This window comes from Delphinus delphis, chromosome 18 (genome assembly GCF_949987515.2).
Source record: "Delphinus delphis chromosome 18, mDelDel1.2, whole genome shotgun sequence".
NCBI lineage: Eukaryota > Metazoa > Chordata > Mammalia > Artiodactyla > Delphinidae > Delphinus > Delphinus delphis.
The window spans coordinates 45,093,040-45,112,328 of record NC_082700.1 but is presented as its reverse complement, the minus strand read 5'-3'; the positions used below and the strand labels follow the sequence as shown (position 1 = coordinate 45,112,328).

The 19,289-nt window shown below is 33.9% G+C and overlaps 1 protein-coding gene across 1 annotated transcript in view; it reads left to right on the top strand.

Annotated features, from left to right (window-relative positions):
• Positions 1-19,289, top strand: part of DACH1 (dachshund family transcription factor 1) — a 414,702-nt gene that overhangs the window by 275,825 nt on the left and 119,588 nt on the right. Inside the window, exons 4-5 of the mRNA XM_059995618.1 lie at positions 4,925-5,097; positions 18,206-18,341. Coding sequence (XP_059851601.1) covers positions 4,925-5,097; positions 18,206-18,341 — 309 coding nt within the window. The remainder of the gene's footprint in view (positions 1-4,924; positions 5,098-18,205; positions 18,342-19,289) is intronic.

Sequence of the window (19,289 nt, the reverse complement as noted above, 5' to 3'; positions counted from 1 at the left end):
AATACTTGGCATTTAGGCATCTTCCACCTGGGAGATGTCAATGGCCAATAGGCATAGCCATAGAAGCAACAGTGCAGGGAGGACTTGAGCAGGAACTGGTTGGATGGGAGACTTTCACCCTCCCACCCAAGAGAATAGATGGAAAAGCTGTCCAAGCCCCTCTGTCTTCCAGCTCCCTAGGCTCTAGGGCTGGCAAGTGGTGATGGAGATGAGGATGCAGAGAGTGGTGTTAAGTAGAATGGATTTTCTTATACTCAAAATCTGCTCAAGGTTATTAAGGGGCAGAGGTATGCCTTAACAGAGCATATCTGAAGGCAGTAATTAGAGGAAAAATTAAGCTAGTTTATATTTGTTATCCATCAGTTCTAACTGTTTGAGAACCTGTTTACCTTTAAAGTAGGAATGGCTTCAAAATGTAAGGGTTTCGGGCTCCCCTGGTGGCGCAGTGGTTGAGAGTCCGCCTGCCGATGCAGGGGACATGGGTTCGTGCCCCGGTCCAGGAAGATCCCACATGCCGCGGAGCAGCTGGGCCCGTGAGCCATGGCCGCTGGGCCTGCGCGTCCGGAGCCTGTGCTCCACAACGGGAGAGGCCACAGCAGTGAGAGGCCCGCATACCGCAAAAAAAAAAAAAAAAAAAAAAAAAAAATTTAAGGGTTTCTCCCCAAAGTAGTCTATTTCTCTGTTTATAACCTGATCTATCATAAAATATGTATCATAAAATACCATAAAAATATAAAATGGAAGGATACAAAATATAGTCTGAGCTCAGAAAAAGACTAAGATAGTCCACCAAGCTATTTACTTTTTCAGAACCTACGACTATGTTTTAAAGTTGGGGGTGCAGAGGATGTAAGCAGGGAACGTCCCATACCTATTCCTTATGAATCAGAATTTCAGTTACACTGAACCTTAAAATCACCTTGCTTGTCCCTGAGAAATACACATCTTTTACAGGAAAGGAAACCTAAACACACACAATTACTTTTTGTATATAAGTTCCATATATTTGCATATATAATTATAGATATATTCTTACTATCGGTATAATTAGGCAGAGTAAATAAACTGTTTCAGATTATATAAATGCATAATTAATAGCTTTTAGCTAGAGACAAAACAGGTAATCAGGTGTTAATTTCAATTTTTCCTCTTGTGTTCATGTGCCCACTTACATCTGGTTGCTGTAAGATGGTACATTTGTTAATTCTCACTCCACCAAAATCACACCATTGCATGAGGAGCTGGCCTTCCTGATGCTTGTGGTTACACTACTTAACTTCATCATGTAACAGCTGCCTGTGTGTTCTGCCGTCAGTCAGAGCACAGATTTATTTCCACCCGTGTAAACAGGTGTCTAGCCTGAGATTGTTCCCATGCTTCTCCACAATATGTGTTTAGGACTAGGTGTGGGAGATCCTCTCTCCCTTTAATCCTTACCTCCAACACATTGAAATATGGATATAGAGTCTAGATAATCAAACAGCTGAACGCGCTGAATCTTTTCATGAGCTCATGACCAATTTCCTTGGTTCAAAACCATTTTATATATTTATCAAATGTCTGAGTTTTTGCATACACATCTCTATCCCCTATTATAGAGTATGTTCTTTAAGGATACTAGGGCTAGATCAAGTTTGTCTTTTTATTCCATTGTAAAGTCAAAGAAATGGTAGGATTCTACAAGAATGGAAGAGGAGAAAAGAATCAATTCTTTTCTGTTTCTCTGTAACTCTCCTTACCAACTGTTAGAACTTTTCTTATATGCGAAATCTGCTGTCTCCTGTAAGTTTTCATGCAGTCATAATAATAAGCTTTAATCTTAAAGGTGTATGTGTGTATGCATGTTTGTGTGTAGGCTCACACATAGATACTGGCTTATATCAAATATATTGGCTTAAACCAAAGCACTTGAAATTATACATTTAATAACTATGGGCATGTCTTGTTCTGAAGTGGCCTATTTTCAATACTTATTTATTCATGCTAATAGAGGAGAAGGATGTTATAAATTAAGCAAAACTCACTTACAACTGACTTGGTTATATATTGTATATTTTTCATTGATATAAGAGTGAAATTGAAGTATATTGGGAAAATGGCTTTTCCTGTTTATTAACTGGTAATCTAGATGTAAATAAAAGAAATTGGCTCAATTGGACAGAGAAACAAAAGTAGATAATAGGTATAAGCAGAACTCAAACTCAATCCAAAATAATGAATATGAATATTTTTCCCTCCTCCATATATTAGTTAATATTTGTTAACCTCAAAAATGCAATCTACTATGAAAATGTAATCCTTGGATATTTTAAATGAAATATAAAGAGAAAATTATCTATTATTTATAAATTTCCAATGCAGTTCCCATATTCAATACCATTTATTCCAAAGTGTTGTTTCTATATCAAAATAGTTGGTGATTATGCTTTAACTCTTGTTTTAAATGATAACATAAAAAGTAAATATGAAAGGAAGAATTTTGCATATACTTTGATAAAGGCAATATAAAGTGAAAATGTTTAAAACGTTTTGTCACTGAATGCTTTCTTGACATAATATGTTCAAAAAATTTTATATACTTACAGCTTTTGCATGTTTGACTAGGACCTTGGTATAAAGCGTCAAAAAAGTCACAAGTAGAGAAATAAGCTGTATAAATTTGTGAATATAGAAGTGAACTTTTATATCATAGTGTAGGAGCAAGCTGGAGAGATTGCTTTTATGTGAGTCATTTCTGTATGAAGCTATAAACTTTTTTTTTTAGCCAAAAGCTGTCCTGGTTTCTTGTAAAATAATAAAGATATCCATTTTAATTGATTCTCTTCATTGTTTAATAAAATTGCTTTGTCTGATTGTTGAAGAATTTGAATTGAGTTTTCATTACCCACTTCTGAACAATTTACTCTAAGATCCAGACAGTATTGAGCTAATGAGTTTGAATTTATATTGAACCTTAACTGTCTTCCTGAAGTAAATGGAAAAAAAAATCATGGCAGCAACTAAGTATTCTTCATGAAAAACTATGTCTTAGAGATTTTACAATGAGGCTTTTAATAGAGCTAAAACATTTAAATTGGAGTTTTACCTACTTTGCTGTTTCTAAGCATATTATATGAAAATACGGTTTCTTTTCCTTTTTTAAGAAATGAAAACTCATAAGCTGACAGGGATATTACAGAAACTTTCTTTCAAGTGGGCAGTTTGTATAGTCAACAGATTCAGTTAAACAATAAATTAATGGTAAAATAATTTAATCTGAGAACATGCCTAAATTGAAATGATATATAAAAACCTTCCAAGGAGTACCCTATTAAGGTGTTTCAAGATCTGTTTAATCTGGGACGTGGCCATGATGTTGAAATACACGCCCTTAAAGGTACTGTTCTGACTTTGGCACCTGTATTGCCACCGTCATAAACCTAAGTTTCTCTGCAGTTGAAAACAAGAGATACATTTATTGATTCACACACATTTAATTTATTGCTTTGATATTATTATCTTTTGTAAATGATCTTTGTGTTCCCTGGAGCATGTCTAACCAAGCTGGGCATTTAATGATTCTATGTTTAGGATTTTCTGTGGAATTAAATTAGGAACTTTAACTCTGAAGGGTGACTGGGATTCTATTATACAAGGATGTCTTTGGGTTCTATAACTATCAGTGTGCTTCAGTTCCAAGAAGTAATTAATTCTCTAGGTATATAATAGAATCTATTTTATATTAAGTTGGTTAGTCAAACAGGAGTAGACTTCATAAATAGGCTACCTGTTGTAAAAATGTTATTTTTCAGAAAATTTGAGACTGTATTTAAGAAATAGAAAAACAAAAGGAAAATATGGTTTAGGGGAAATTTACTTACTTGAGCTTATTTCCCAAGAAATCACTGAGCCAATCTCCAAATGTGATATATATTTTTTTCACATCTTTATTGGAGTATAATTGCTTTACAATGGTGTGTTAGCTTCTGTTGTATAACAAAGTGAATCAGCTATACATATACATATATCCCCATATCCCCTCCCTCTTGTGTGTCCCTCCCACCCTCCCTATCCCACCCCTCTAGGTGGTCACAGAGCACTGAGCTGATCTGCCTGTGCTATGCGGCTGCTTCCCACTAGCTATCTATTTTACATTTGCTAGTGTATATATATCCATGCCACTGTCTCACTTTGCCCCATCTTCCCCTTCCCCCTCCCCGTGTCCTCAAGTCCATTCTCTACGTCTGATATGCTTTTTAAAACCTCATTTCCAATTATTCATTAGAAGATTTGGAATAATATTGTATCCAAATAATTGATATTCATTCCCCACAGGCAGCAGTGAAGGTTCTTGGGAAAAGGAAACACTGTACTCTTCCCCACCCCGGGGATCTCAGGCTTCTGTTACCTGCCCCCGCATACCTAGAGCACTTAGCCTTCCAGTCAGTCATCCTCTCCGCCATCTTCAGCAGAGCCACCTTCTGCCAAATTGTACGATGGCATTTTTTAGCACTAAAAATGAAAGTTGCAAAGAATAAAAAAATCTAATGATCAGATAGTGAAATATAGGACATAGTAGATAGGTACACTACATTTAGACAGCTAAACGTGATAAAGAAAACCATAGTATTTTAAACAAGAATTAGACTGATCAGAAGAATAATGTAGCAAAGAACTGTTTGTATTAAACACAAATGAAAAGTGGTGAGTGATAAAACATGGCACCAAACTGGCTAGCTTTAAGCCTAATTTCCCTAAGTGATAAGTGGGTACTGTTGCATGCAAAGAGGACAAATATTTTTCCTTTGACTCTCATTATTAGAACATTTTATAATGCTTCAATTTTCAATGATTTATATCCTTAGCCATTTTAATTAATGATATATACCATGTTTCATTGTTTTACTTGAATAGAGAAATGATGATATATGTGTATTTTTTACAGGACTGGAACTGCCTTTTATGATGATGCCCCACCCTCTAATTCCTGTCAGCCTACCTCCAGCATCTGTCACCATGGCAATGAGCCAGATGAACCATCTCAGCACCATTGCCAATATGGCGGCAGCAGCACAAGTTCAGAGTCCCCCATCCAGAGTTGAGACATCTGTTATTAAGGTAATTGTTTAATTACATGATTGATTTGCCTTAAGCCAAAATCATCTTAAGCCACCATCACTCAATCCATTTTTCTTACTCCACAAGTAGTTCTAACTCTAAAAAGCTAAGCGATAGTGAATAGATTATGAGAAAAAAAAGTCACTTATAGTAATTAGAACCAGGGGTACAGTATTTAGGCAGTATTAGGCTAACTTGAAGTTCTCTATTATATCTACTAAGGGAGAGATGAACATAGCATTTTAAATGATATACTTCAAATTGTGTGTATGTGCTTATATGCATGGTTGTGTTTGTGTTTGTGTGTATGTGTGTATGTGTGTGTGGTGTTATGAGCCATAAGGTGTGGGAAATGGTATCTGATTTGTTTTCAGAAGACCAGAAGGGTTAAATTATGGTTCTGCCACTTAACTAGCTATGTCACCTTGGGCATGTAGCTAAATCTTTCTGATTATTTCTACACTAAAAAATGCATAATACAGTGTGGGTGTAAAAACTAAATGAAATAGTAAAATTGAAATTTTTTGTAAATTCAAAAATACACAGTAAGTGGAAGATAACATTACTGTTATACAGGTATCACATATGTGTATATATACACACTTCTCTGGCTCTCTCTGTATATGTGTGTGTGGGGGGTATGTGTATACTTTTAAATATGTGTGTGTGTATACTTTTTCATTCATATTATTTTATAATGTATATTTAAATCAAAGTACTTTATTTATTTATTTATTACTGGAGTATAATTGCTTCACAATACTGTGTTAGTTTCCACTGCACAACAAAGTGAACCAGCTACATGTATACATATATCCCCTCCCTCTTGGACCTCCCTCCCACCCACCCCATCCCACCCATCTAGGTCGTCACAGAGCACCGAGCTGAGCTCCTTGTGCTATACAACAGGTTCTCACTAGCCATCCATTTTACACATGGTAGTGTATATATGTCAATCCCAGTTTCCCAATTCATCCCACCCTCTCCTTCCCCCTCTGTGTCCACCCATCCATCCTCTACTTCTGCGTCTCTATTCCTGCCCTGAAAATAGGTTCATCCGTACCATTTGCATTGTCAGAATAGATTATTAATTTTTAAACTAAGTAAAAGATACCTCATGCTGCATTATCCGTATTTGACATAATTATTATCTTGTTTTTCTGAATATAATACATGTGAGTTTAGGGGAGTCTCTGGAGCATATTTTACATAAAAGGCCTTGTTACAATTCTTATTCATTGCTGGTGGTAATGCAAAATGGTATGGCCATTTTAGTAGATGGTTTGGTGGTTTCTAATGAAACTAAACATACTCTTACCCTACAACCGTATAATTTTTATCAAAAGGAGTTGAAAATTTAGGTCTATACAAAAATTTGTCCATGGGTATTTATAGCAGCTGTTTTCATAATTGCCAAAATTTGGAAGCAACCAAGATGCCTTTCAAGAGGTGACTGGATAAAAAAATTGTGTACCTCCATGTGCGATGACTTTGTTGTTTGCCATTTGTGACAATGTGGTTGGGCCTGGAGGGTATTATACTTAGTGAAATAAGTCAGACAGAAAAAGACAAATACTGTATGTTTTCACTTATATGTGGAATCTGAAAAATAAAACAAATGAACAAATAGAACAGAAACAGATTCACATATACAGAGAACAAACTAGTGGTTACCAGAAGGGAGAGGGTTGGGAGGGAGGGTCAAAATAGGTGAAGGGGATTAGAGGTACTGAACTACTAGGTATAAATAAGTAGGCTACAAGAATGTAATGTACAGCACAGAAAATATAGTCAATATTTTGTCATAACTTTGTATGGAGAGTAATCTATAAAAATATCGAATTACTGTGTTGTACGCCTGAAACTAACATTGTAAGTCAGCTATACTTCCAAAAACTGAATTAGCATTTGTTAAGTGAGTGAGCCATGGTTCAACAACAGACCACAAGAAAAAATGAAATAGAGAAGTTTATTACTCACAGGTCATGGAGGAAGTACTTGGCATGCCTCAGGGGACCAGACAGGGGGGTCAAGGCAGAGTGCAGACAGAGAGAACAAGGCAGGACCTGAGGCAAATGGCTTTATTAGGAACCATGGGTGGGGTATTTCAGGATTTCCAGGCTGGGGCTGGATTGGTCAATTCAAACCAAAAGAGTAGGGTTTTGGTAAGTCTCCCAGGGGTCTTATTTAAGAAGACTGTTGATCACAAGGGCTTTTGGGGAAGTCATACCAGGGACTTACATTTGCTTATGACTTTGGCTGCTGTCTAGAGCATGCACTTGCATGAAGGGGGCTAGTGTCAGTTTAAGGTCCCTGTAGGCCACGTGGTCAAACAAAATGGATGCTGAAGCAGCAATACCACAGAGTAGCTTAGCTGAATTCTCACCACCATACAATGGAATATTATTCAGAGCTAAAAAGCAATGAACTATCAAGCCATGAAAAGGTATGGAGGAAACTCAAATGCCCACTGCTAAGTTGAAGAAGCTAGTTTGAAAAGGCTACACACTGTATTGTTTCAAGTGTAGGACACTTTGGAAAAGGCAAAACTATGGAGATCCTAAAAAGATCAGTGGTTGCTAGTGGGTGGGAATAGAGGATGAAAAGATGGAGAACAGGGGGTTTTTAGGGCAATGAAAATACTCTATATGGTATTATTGTGATGCATTCAAGTCATTATACATTTTGTAAAGACCCTGTCATTACTTATATAGAAAGTTGAATAATATGCAAGTAGGAATTTTTCATATAATAATACTCTATAAACAAAGATGTGTACTTGCTCCTTAAATAATTTTCGGAAGAATCCTTACCAGAGGAAAATAACAAGAAATATCACAGGAGGCCAAGCTCAGCTACCAAAATATTCTTTCCTGAGAGAATGCCACTGAATGCTACATTGTCATCAGTGAGGGAACCGATTTGTTTATCAAGATATCGATTCAATTTATGATCAATTTTGATAATAGTTATTACTGAGAATTCAACATTCTCATTGTCTCACTCATTCGAAGCAGTGTTTAGTAAACTCATATGATACATATTAATTAAACTTAATTCAGGGGAAATTTTTATTTTCCCCAAAGAAAATGGTTGACTCTTATGTCACTTTAAAGAGTAAGGGGCCCAAGTGGGTAATTAGAATAGAGCCTACAAGTTTGTTTGCCTGAAAAGATTCTAAATATGAAGGCCAATTAAAAGTGAAATGTTAAATACCAAAGATTTACCCCCACTGGAAGAAATGATAAAACAAGAGAAAATAGGCTTTGAGGGATGGTCCATATGCAGGAATGTGCTATTTACATTTTTTGACAGTAATGACAAGAATTAAAATTAAAACTCAACCCAAATGAGAATAGCAAAAAGAATTTGTAGGACAGAAGAAAAGCAAAAACATAGCTCTCAGAGTTACAAGCTTAAAAAAATGTTTTGTTATCTATTTCTACGAACTAAAGGAACTCCAATGATTTTCTTATAAACCTATTTATGAAAATGTACCTACCAGTTCAAGCAGTAGAGCAGGGTCTGCAAGCTGCTGAACTTGGGTAAAACCTACGCTGCTGTCAGTTTTTGGATGGACCATGAATTAAGAATGATTTTACATTTTTAACTGGTTGGAAAAAAAATCAAAAGAAGAATAATCCTTCATGACACATGAAAATTGTATGGAATTCAAATTTTAGTGTCCATAAATAAAGTTTTCTGGATATTAGCCACACTCTAATTTACATAATGTCTATGGTACTTTCAAATACAAAGGCAGTGTTGAATAAAATATTTGCTAGCTAGCTTTTTATAGGAAAATTTTGCTAATCCTTGAGTTCTGATTAACTCAAACCCATGTGGATCTTAGGCTGTGGTAAATGGAAGCAGCACAAACTAAACTGTCAAACACCATAAAGCCATAGGATTTGGCATTGAAAGGAAAAGAAATTAAAAGCATTGAGGAAAAGAAAATTATATAGGTGAGGACAGTACCACCATGACATTGTTATTTACTTTAAATGCAAGCCTCCATGACAGTCTGCTAAAGTACTGAATTTAGATTTTCTCTGGTTGATTGTCTTGGACTACTGTAAATATTTTAGTAAGGTAACTTTGAGGAGGGAGGAAAAGGACATATACTGTTTATACAATAATAATTCTACCTTAAATCCCAAATAGCTAAATGTCTAAGATTATATTAAATCATTAGACATTCTGTATTAGTCTATTATGTATCAGTGAAACCCATACACTTTTACTGTTTAATATTCATAGAACATGAAGAGTCATAGGCTTGGGATGTTAGGTGTTTTGTAATTCAGCTCCCTCCGTGGTGGAGAAAGCATTCCTGCATCCTCTCTACCCATTTTTATATATCTATTTTATAGAAGGCCTATTCTATTTTCAGCAAATTTAAGAGTGTGAAGGTATTAATTGATCAAATTAAAATTTTCCTCTCAATAGCTTCTACTTTAACTTTATTTTCTTGGAAAAAATGTCTCCTAATTCTTCTGCGTTCTAACTATTTAAATATTTAAGTCCTCTGCTATAGTACCTGTGGTGTTTCTTTTTTCCAGACCAAAATTCTAATTTCTTCTGACAATTTTTCATCAAGCCTCTTGGTTGACCTTCCTTTTCTTAAATAAGCCCCCTCCTCACTACCCCTCTCCTGCATATTACTCTAGAAGTGAACCCATCAGTGAAGAGACCAGAACTAACATAAACCTCAGTTTGGACAATAGTTTATAAATTTAGTCATAGTTCATAACTATTTTTGCTAGTTGAATGTGTGACTCGGTAAATCTCATGCATTTTTGACATGAAATTCTACTAAGCCAATTCTTTATCTTTTACTTGTATTAGGAATTTGCATTTATCCATATTAATTTTTTTTTATTTTCCAGTCTATTGATTTAGGCTCTTTAGATATTCTTGAGTGTTAATACTCCAAACTATCATATTAGCTATTTATACCATCTTTGTATCATTTCCAAATTGTAAAAGGATTGTATTACTTTAAATCACTGAGGAAAATAAACAGTATAAATCAAGAGATCAATTCCTCTTGTCATTAGAGATTTTCTAATAGGCTGAAATGTTCTACTAATTGGTTCTCTTTGGGAATCATTCATCAAGTAACCCCAAATCCCCCTGAATGAATCAATATTTTTCTCACTTTTATTTAATAAATTCACAATGATATCATAAGGATTTTTAAAAAATGGTTCTTTCTGAAATAAAAAGAAAATTAAAAAGAAGCAAGACAACATATTTTAGTGGTTTAAAACATGGATTCTGGAGGAAGACTTCCTGGGTTTATATTCCAGCTCTGCCATCTCCTAGTCTTATGACCTTGTAAAAGTCACTTAATATCCCTGTCTTTGTTTCCTTTTCCGTACAATGGGGATTATATCATTATTACCTCATCAGGTTGTCATAATGAGTAAATTAGTATTTATAAAATCATTAGAAGACTTTCTATAGTGACATTATCTTCATATTATCACTGGTTTATTTTCCCCCCAAGTATTCACAATCTTCTGTTTAAAAATAAGTTCTAGAATTTTATAGGGAATCTGTGTCAGGCTTTTGAAATATAGTTGCAATTATATAGTAAGACCTCTCTCTCTGTCTCTCTCACGCTCTTTTGCTTGTTCAACCCTTTTCACCTAACAAAAGTAGTGTATTTTGCTTTTGGTGGGTTTGCTAGTTCAGTAGTATATAAAGCAGACTTTTTTTTTTTTAAAGCAGACTTTTAAATGTATTTTTTTTCCAGATTTCACTTTTCTTTAGTGATAATATGGAATTGTTTTTGAGAAATTTGGCAGCATTCATATTATTCTACATTACTGAATAATCTTTCCTCACATGCCACATTACAGCATTTTTCTGAGAACAGGGAATATGACTTAACTTTGTTAATTTTCTCTGCCAATCTGCTGTTTTGTGTGTGTGTGTGTGAGTGTGTGTGTGTGTGTGTGTGTGTGTGTGTGTGTGTGAGAGAGAGAGAGAGAGAGAGAGAAATAGAGATTGTTTATGACATTCTCATTTAAAGAATTAAACATTGAAAAACATTTTAAATACAATGTATACATTTTCCATTCTCTGATACTTTTTTTCAAAACAGGTCCCTAAAATGCTATATCAGTAAATAGGACTTTACTTGCATGAAGTTCAAAATGTTTAAAGATCATAAAAACTAGAACCAGAGTAACCAGATTCTTGAAGTAGATTAAAAAATCTTATAGCAATGTCATTTACCTCATGTTTGCTTTGGGGTACAGAATAGTTTATCTTGGGACAACCATAAATAACTCTAGATGTATGCATCACTTTTAAACTTTTTTTTTTTTGCAAAAAAACTATTTCGTCTAAATTTTACCTGGATTTAGAGAAACAGTTAAGTCTTCTCTCTTCATGTTTATTTGGGTATTGATATTAAATATGAAAAGAGAATGCTAACAAGAAAAAGGAAGTATTAAAACACAACTACCACTAAGGATGCCATACATCAGTGTATTGAAATATAAAACATATTTAGATCCATGAGTTTATAATAATACTAAATATAATACAATTCTCCCTTGGAGAATTCTAGGGAATTGATTCTTTTAAAGGACAAATAAGGGTTTAAATAAAGGATAAAGGGGTGGAGTCAAGCATTTTCCTGCCTTTCCCATACAGACTGTCCCTCAGGATAACACAATGATGCATGAGAGAAACTTTCTATTCATATAAATAAATGAGTATGGAATGAAATATTGCAAATAAATGAGTATGGAATGATATATTTCGAATCCATCAAATTGCACGTCCTAATGAAGTGATGAATCTGGGCTATGATTATCAGTGGTGGCTGGCATCATAAAATGCAACCAAGAAGACATTATGCACTTCCAGTGAAAGCATACACCACCATCTATGAAGTACTCTTGCCCCCAGATCAACTTGAATCAAGCATCCAGATGCACTTACGCCAGAAATTCAGAGGACAGAGGAACACCGAGACGAATTAGACCCATCAAGGAACTGTAAGCAGTTCATAGAGGTGGTGGCCACTTAGAACATACACAGTGCCTTAACTAGATAAAAAGTTGGCTTTAAACATTTGGCACGAACAGAGTGATGCCAATTGATGGCAACGCTGGCCAAATCAGAACTTACCATTTCTTCCTTGCTCTCCTCCCTCTATTCTACCTACTTGACTATAGAAAAGGAGGGACTTCTCTTTTAATTAAGATAATAATATTTATTATTACAGAAGCCTGAGGTATAACTTCTGAGTCGAGACTGCCTTTTGCCGCTCAAAGTAACTGTAGGAGTTTATATTACCAAATAAGAATCTGGAAAGTTACTAGGCTGCCTGAATTTTCATACAGATATGGGAAAAATATAGTTCCCTATCAACACTGAATAAGTTTGAAGAGACAGTAGGAGAATAAAATGATGTTGTTTATGACTACACTCATGGGTCTTACCACTTTCCCATTTAGCAAAATTGAGTATTTCTTGAGTATCATCATCAAAACAAATAAAAGGAGCTATGTAAATATCCCTTGAAGCCTCAATTTAGAACTCTGAGTTAAGGAGTTTTGATGGTGGCTACCAGATATTCTACCAGATGCAAGTATGTTAGGTTTGTTTATGTCTTCCAGAAGTACTTTTTAACATTTTCCTAAACCCAGAATCCCAATCCTATTATTTATCCTTTCAGTTCACTTTTCCAGAATAAGAGAATATGGGTGTCACAATCAGTGTGTATGATTCTGGATTTCACTAACAGTATTTACTAGCTGATGATATATGCTCCATGAGGGAAAGGAGTTTTGTCAGTTTTGTTTACTTACGTGTAACCAGAGCCTAGAACACTGGCATATATTAAGTGCTTAGTAAATATTCTCTGAACGAATGAAGTCTGAGTTGTGTTAAAGCTCAGGAGTTTAGGTTTTATAAAGTGCTAGTCAACTTCAATTTCATAAGATAAAAGTTGTATTAAGATAAATTTAACATTAGAATATCTTCTCCCCACTTCTATAACGTACTCAATAAGGGAATTGCTAACTGATAAAGAGATGAAAATGAAGATAATTAAAGAGAGCAATATAAAGTAAAGCTAAATGAAATAACCCATTTAGAGAAATAAGTTGTGATTATTTAATCTTACTCTAAGAAAATATTTTAAGTTGATAAAATATAATGCATTTTGTGGTGGAGATGAGGCAGCAGACACAATACATTTTTTAATGTTTAATTAATCACGTGTGTAATACTGAATATTTTATATGTTTTATTTAATTTTTATTTAATTTATTTTTTTATTGAAGTACAGTTGATTTACAATGTTGTGTTAGCTTTGGTTGTACAGCAAAGTGATTCAGCTATATATGTATATAGGTATATATTCAGCTAGATATATGTATATATGTTCTTTTTCAGATTCTTTTTCCTTATAGGTTATTACAAAATATTGAGTATGGTTCCCTGTGCTATATAGTAGGTCCTTGTTGGTTATCTATTTTATATATAGTAGTGTGTATATGTTAATCCCAAACTCCTTTTTATTTTGGAATTTTAGAATTCATTGTTTTAAATTCCACCTTTGATTCTGAATTGTGGTAGAGACCAATACTTCTTGTTCTACCTAGAGGCAATAAATGCAGCTTTCCCTTTATTGTTATTCTGATACCATTAGTTTATTAGTATGACCTTTTTTTTTTTCAGTGAGAGTGTATTCCTCTTACATTTTCATTTATTATTGTGGCTAGTTTTATAAAGATGGAACACTGCAAAAGATTGTGTTTTATTGATTGGTGGAGTTATGATGCAGGACTGTAAAGCAGTGTGTTGAAGTATTAAATTAAATATTCTTCCTCTTTGTCCTACTTTAGGGCCATTTTGGAGGTTAAAGGGTCTCACACAAATGAAATGATAAATCCAGTTTACATAGTTTCCCTATAGACATTGAACTGCTTCTTTCTTATTATGTCTGAATAAAACTCATTATCTATTTTGTTTCAGTAATAATTATGAGATTCTCTCCTAAGCAATTCTTTACTGTCTCCATTATTCTCCATCTTATAGCATACTCTGGAAAGGCAAGCATATAAATATGATAAAAGAATTAAGCTGTTGAAATAAATTAATTTATTGTGCAACAATGTATTCAAATCTTACTTGCTCAATGGATTTTACTTTAATGAAATTCTTCAAAGAACAATACATCATGTTCCAAAGATTGAAATTATACATTAAGTGAAATGACTGAATATGTTGTGTCTCAGTTTATAGAAAGTTTCAATTAAATACTTAAGCTTCTAAAGCATAAAAATTTGCATAAATTAAAATATTTCTTTAAGTAAAAGTATTAAATATTGTCTGTATCCTTTGTTCTTAGACAAAAAATATAATTAAAGTAAAAATAAGCTAAAGCTAAAATAAATACTACAATTTCACCTATGTTTCCTAAGCCTTAAATTATGATTTAATATTATTTTACATTAAGATTTTAATCTAGCTTATTTTTGACTTAGTTTATTATGTGACCTTTAGAATGTTATGAATGTATAAGTGAATAAGTGAATAATGCATGAATGAAAAGAATCATCAAGGAAAACTTTTACAGTTAAATAAAATTGACTAATGAAAAAATTGTTATACTTATGTGGAAAATAAATAAATAATTGTTCAATGGCACAATCATTGTTACTAGAGTTTTGTGCACTAAATATTTACATATTTTATGAGTTAAATATCTCAGGAAAAAATCAGTTTCTCATGCTTTCTATTAGTGCCACTGAGAAATCTATTATGACAGGAAACTCAGACTTGCAAAATGATTTTAGAGGGATTGATTTATTTCAAGATTGCACTTTACCTCTGTTTGGCTAAACACATGCCACTGAAAATATGATCACTTACATAATTATTCAGAGGAATATTAAAATGTATTGATGGATAAACATTGATTGAGTGACTTTGGGAGAAAATAGAATGGCTAATTTAGAAAATTTTATTTATATAAAAATATAATAATGTTGTTTCCTAAATATATACCATGTGTTTCTGCATAATCCAAGCGTTAAGAATTAGATGTATTAGGAATTAGCTTTAAAGCTTATCAAACTTATGTACCTCTTTATCAGAATTTCGAGAAATCAAGGTTAGACTCTATATCATGTATATCTGGTCATGTATGCAGTTAACTATAGCATGGCTTATTAATACATTTATACAGACTAAAAAGGAGTTCTATACAGTTTTATAAATCCATACTCTATAATAAATGCACAGATATTCCAAAAATGATACAAACTCCAGCCTTTGAATGCTGCACAGAAGCCAAGATTATCCTTTGATTTGTGATTGCAAAGACTTGATGTGAACTTTATTGCCTTATTTTTAAATTAAAAATTGTGGGATATTTGTGCAATTGAATATATTAAAAAGTAAAAAAGGTAAACTATTAATACATGCGATAACCTGAATGAATCTAAAAAACATTTCGTTGTGTAAAAAAAACCAGACATAAAAAGTATGTACTATATGAGTCCATTTTTATGAAATTCTAGAACCAGCCAAACTACTCCCTGGTGATAGAATTCAGAAAGACGTTGCTTCTGGGGATAGAAGGAATAGACTGGGAAGGGGCATGAGAAATCTTTCTGGGGTTATGGAAACAGTCTAGATCTCGACAAAACTCATCAAACTGAACACATAATAAATGTACAGTTTGAAGCTGATTCATAGTTTAAGGTAGGGGTGAATGTTAAGAAGAAAGATTTATAATCCCAGCTGCTTTTAAATTATAATTAGAAGATAGGAAGTAACTTTTGGCATCCAGATGTGGATTCTCCGCTCTTTTAAATCGTATATGTGTTTGTTTTTTAGAAATGTAGGTCATTTGTTTGCCATGTGAACTAAAGAACTTATACCATTTAGAAGCATAGCTTGTTTGATTTATTTATTGTGGAAAAAATAACTAATATTGTGTTCATTTTGCATGTTGAGACATAGAGTTTAAAAATACGTCTTGCAACTTTTGAGAGTAGAATTTAGTTGACATTTTTCTTTTTTCCTTTTGGTACAATATTGTTTGACCTGGCAAATTATTTGTTGTAAAGTTCCTTTTGGGACTATTTTTTTATTTTATGATATATATATTGAGAAACAGTTTTATGTATGGATTTTGGAAGAGGGCTTGGCTATCTTGAGGGTTACTTTCATTTTATTTGTCATGATCCTCAAGAATAGAACCTCTGTTGAAGATGTTTATTGACAATGTGTAGGACTGAAAAATTAAAAGGGTATGAAACAAGTGGTGCTCAGTCTTGGATATACATTAAAATCGCCTGGAGAGCATTAAAAAATACTGGCTTCTGGGCCCCCCTTCAGACTCAGTGTATAAGGTTGCTGTGAGAAAGTACAACAAACTGGGTGGCTTAAAACAACAGAAATTTATACCCTCACATTTCTGGAGTCAAAAGCAAGATGTCAGCAGTACCATGCTCCCTCTGAAATTCTAGGTAGAATCCTTCCTTGCATCTCCATAGTTTCGCCTGGTGGCTGGCAATCCTTGGCAATCCTTGGCTTGCAGCTGCAGAGCTCAGATCTCTACCTCATCTTCACATGACATTTTTCCCTCTTCACAATTTTTCCATTTTTCACATTTTTCCAATATCTTCACAATGTCCTCTTGTGAAGACATCTGTCATGTTGGATGAAGAGCCCACCCTACTTTAATATTACCTCATTGTAACTAATTTCATCTGCAAAGACCCTATTTCCAAATGCTTACATTCATAGGTATTGGGGGTCAGGACTTCAATCATTTTGGAGGGACACAATTCAACTCATGACCTTCAGTAAGCCAGAATCTTGGGGAGTAAAGCCCAGGCATAGGCATGTTGAAGAACTTCCCAGGTGATTCTAATTCAAAGTAGAATTGCAACCCATCACAAGGCTTAAAGGAACTTTTGAGTTTGAAGACATATATGACCCTCTTTCTCTGTTAGTACAAAGCCTTGTGTGTCTTCCATATTACATTAGCCTTTGATATTTTGAAAACAGCCTCCTACAGGCCGATTCCATTTTAGAACTTTTTTCTTTTAAAAAGTCTGCTTTTTTTCATATTTGCATCTTTGCACTCTAATCAGGAATAATTTACTTATTATTTATTATGTATCATGTATCAGTTTATTTGTACACTTCCAAATATTTATGAATTATTGAAAAGACTGTTCTTCAAGGCCTGCGTGTGTTGATAGCTGAAGGTATAAACATCTTGTTGCTCGAAGAAAATATTAACAAATGAGTATCTTATTTCTTAATCAGTAACTCTATTTATAATAGCTCATTGGAGACAGTTATACAATACATTTGCACATTGGTCTCATAGGGAAGGTGCAAAACTTAAAGGGGAAGGTATGGAGTGGGACCTGAGTGTTGACATAGAACAGTATCAGGAAACATGATACCAGGTTTCCCTGGGATAAAACTAATACATATTTCATGAATTTTCCCTAATATATTTGTGTGGTTGCATTGGAGCTAGGAGTCTGAAAATTATTAGAATCAAAGAAAATTGTTCAAATGTTAAATAATAATAGATTTCTATGATGCCTTAAAATGTAACTAAGTATATCCAGAGCAGCCCCATAATGAAATAGGTGTTAACAATGCCTCCGGTATTATTATTATGATGTCATGGTGATAATCTGTGTGTTAAATGATCCTAGACACTTGCTGAAGCAATATAATTTATTTAAAGATTTTTTAAATTAATAATTGTCTAGAATTAAAACCTGCTTTGTTCTGTTAATTCTTTGTTGTCTAATGGTTCTAAACTGGATGTCTTTTTTGATCTCTCCTTTTATCCAAAGAAGGCATGACATTTACCATTACTACAGCGATGTTCACCTATAGAGCCATTTTCCTTTCTATTCTTTCCTTACTTTGACTTTTCTCAAGATAAAAGGTGTCGTTTAATCCAAATAAATGTTGATGAAAAAATGTGTTTGTCTTCACGTATCTATAGAATTAAGAAAAATCAACATTCCTTAAGCAAAGGTCCAATGTATTTACCTCTTTTCTCCCCCCTCCTCACCCCCCAACCATGGTGGTGTAGGAGCGTGTTCCCGACAGCCCCTCGCCTGCCCCCTCCCTGGAGGAGGGCCGAAGGCCTGGCAGCCACCCATCATCACACCGCAGCAGCAGCGTGTCCAGCTCCCCAGCCCGGACTGAGAGCTCCTCGGACAGAATCCGTAGGTGTCGTACTTCCACTTGTCACCATTTTAAACTTTATTAGGTGCAGCTGGCTTTTTTAATCAAAATGCCCTCATTCCAAATAGATCTCAGATGTATCATGTTCTGACGCTCTGTAGCAATAGCCATCTCTCAAAATTATGTCTCCCAGTTTGCAATATCATGAGGTATGGTACTACATTAACAGGTTCTGATATAAACTCCCTCTCTTTGATGCCACACATAAAGATTTGAGCTATGAAACCGTTAGAGAAAGTAAGTAACCTTCTAGATTAGTTTCTGAGGTAAACACCTCCAACTCTCAAATACCTAGCGTCCAAGTATACTGTTTATGGTTTATTCCTCTTCGTTCCTTTAATCCCATCCCTGCCATTTTTTAAAATTCAGTAATTTTTAAACTTCATCCTTGTATTGACAAAGACATCCACAAAGAGGAATAAAAGAAATAGAATTCAAAATAACTGATTTTTAAAACATTTTGTAGTCATTCAGAAGATCAATAGATTGAAGAGTGTGAAATTGGTTAAATTTTAGGATTTGAATTAGTAACAGTCAATAATGCATATTATCATCACATGTTATTATTATTAAATTCTAAAAAGTAAGGTTATATTTTATTTCATGATCACATTTTCAGATATTTAATCCTGGTCCTTATGGCCAAGAAAATTAAGAGTAAAGTTAATACACCATTCAATTAACTGGTTATTTTTTGTATGTACAATAATCTAATATTATTTACCAATAAAATGAGCATATTAACAGACTACCTTGGTTGCTAAAACCAATACTTACTGTATTGTTTACAGACTTTAGTTATTATTTTAGGAAATCATGCTTATAGCATAAACTTCATTTAATTACACAAAATTTATTGAAGTTATTTGGTTGTTGAGAATATCTTCATAATAGAAAAAAGCATTTCTTAGAAAGTGTCTTTATAAGCT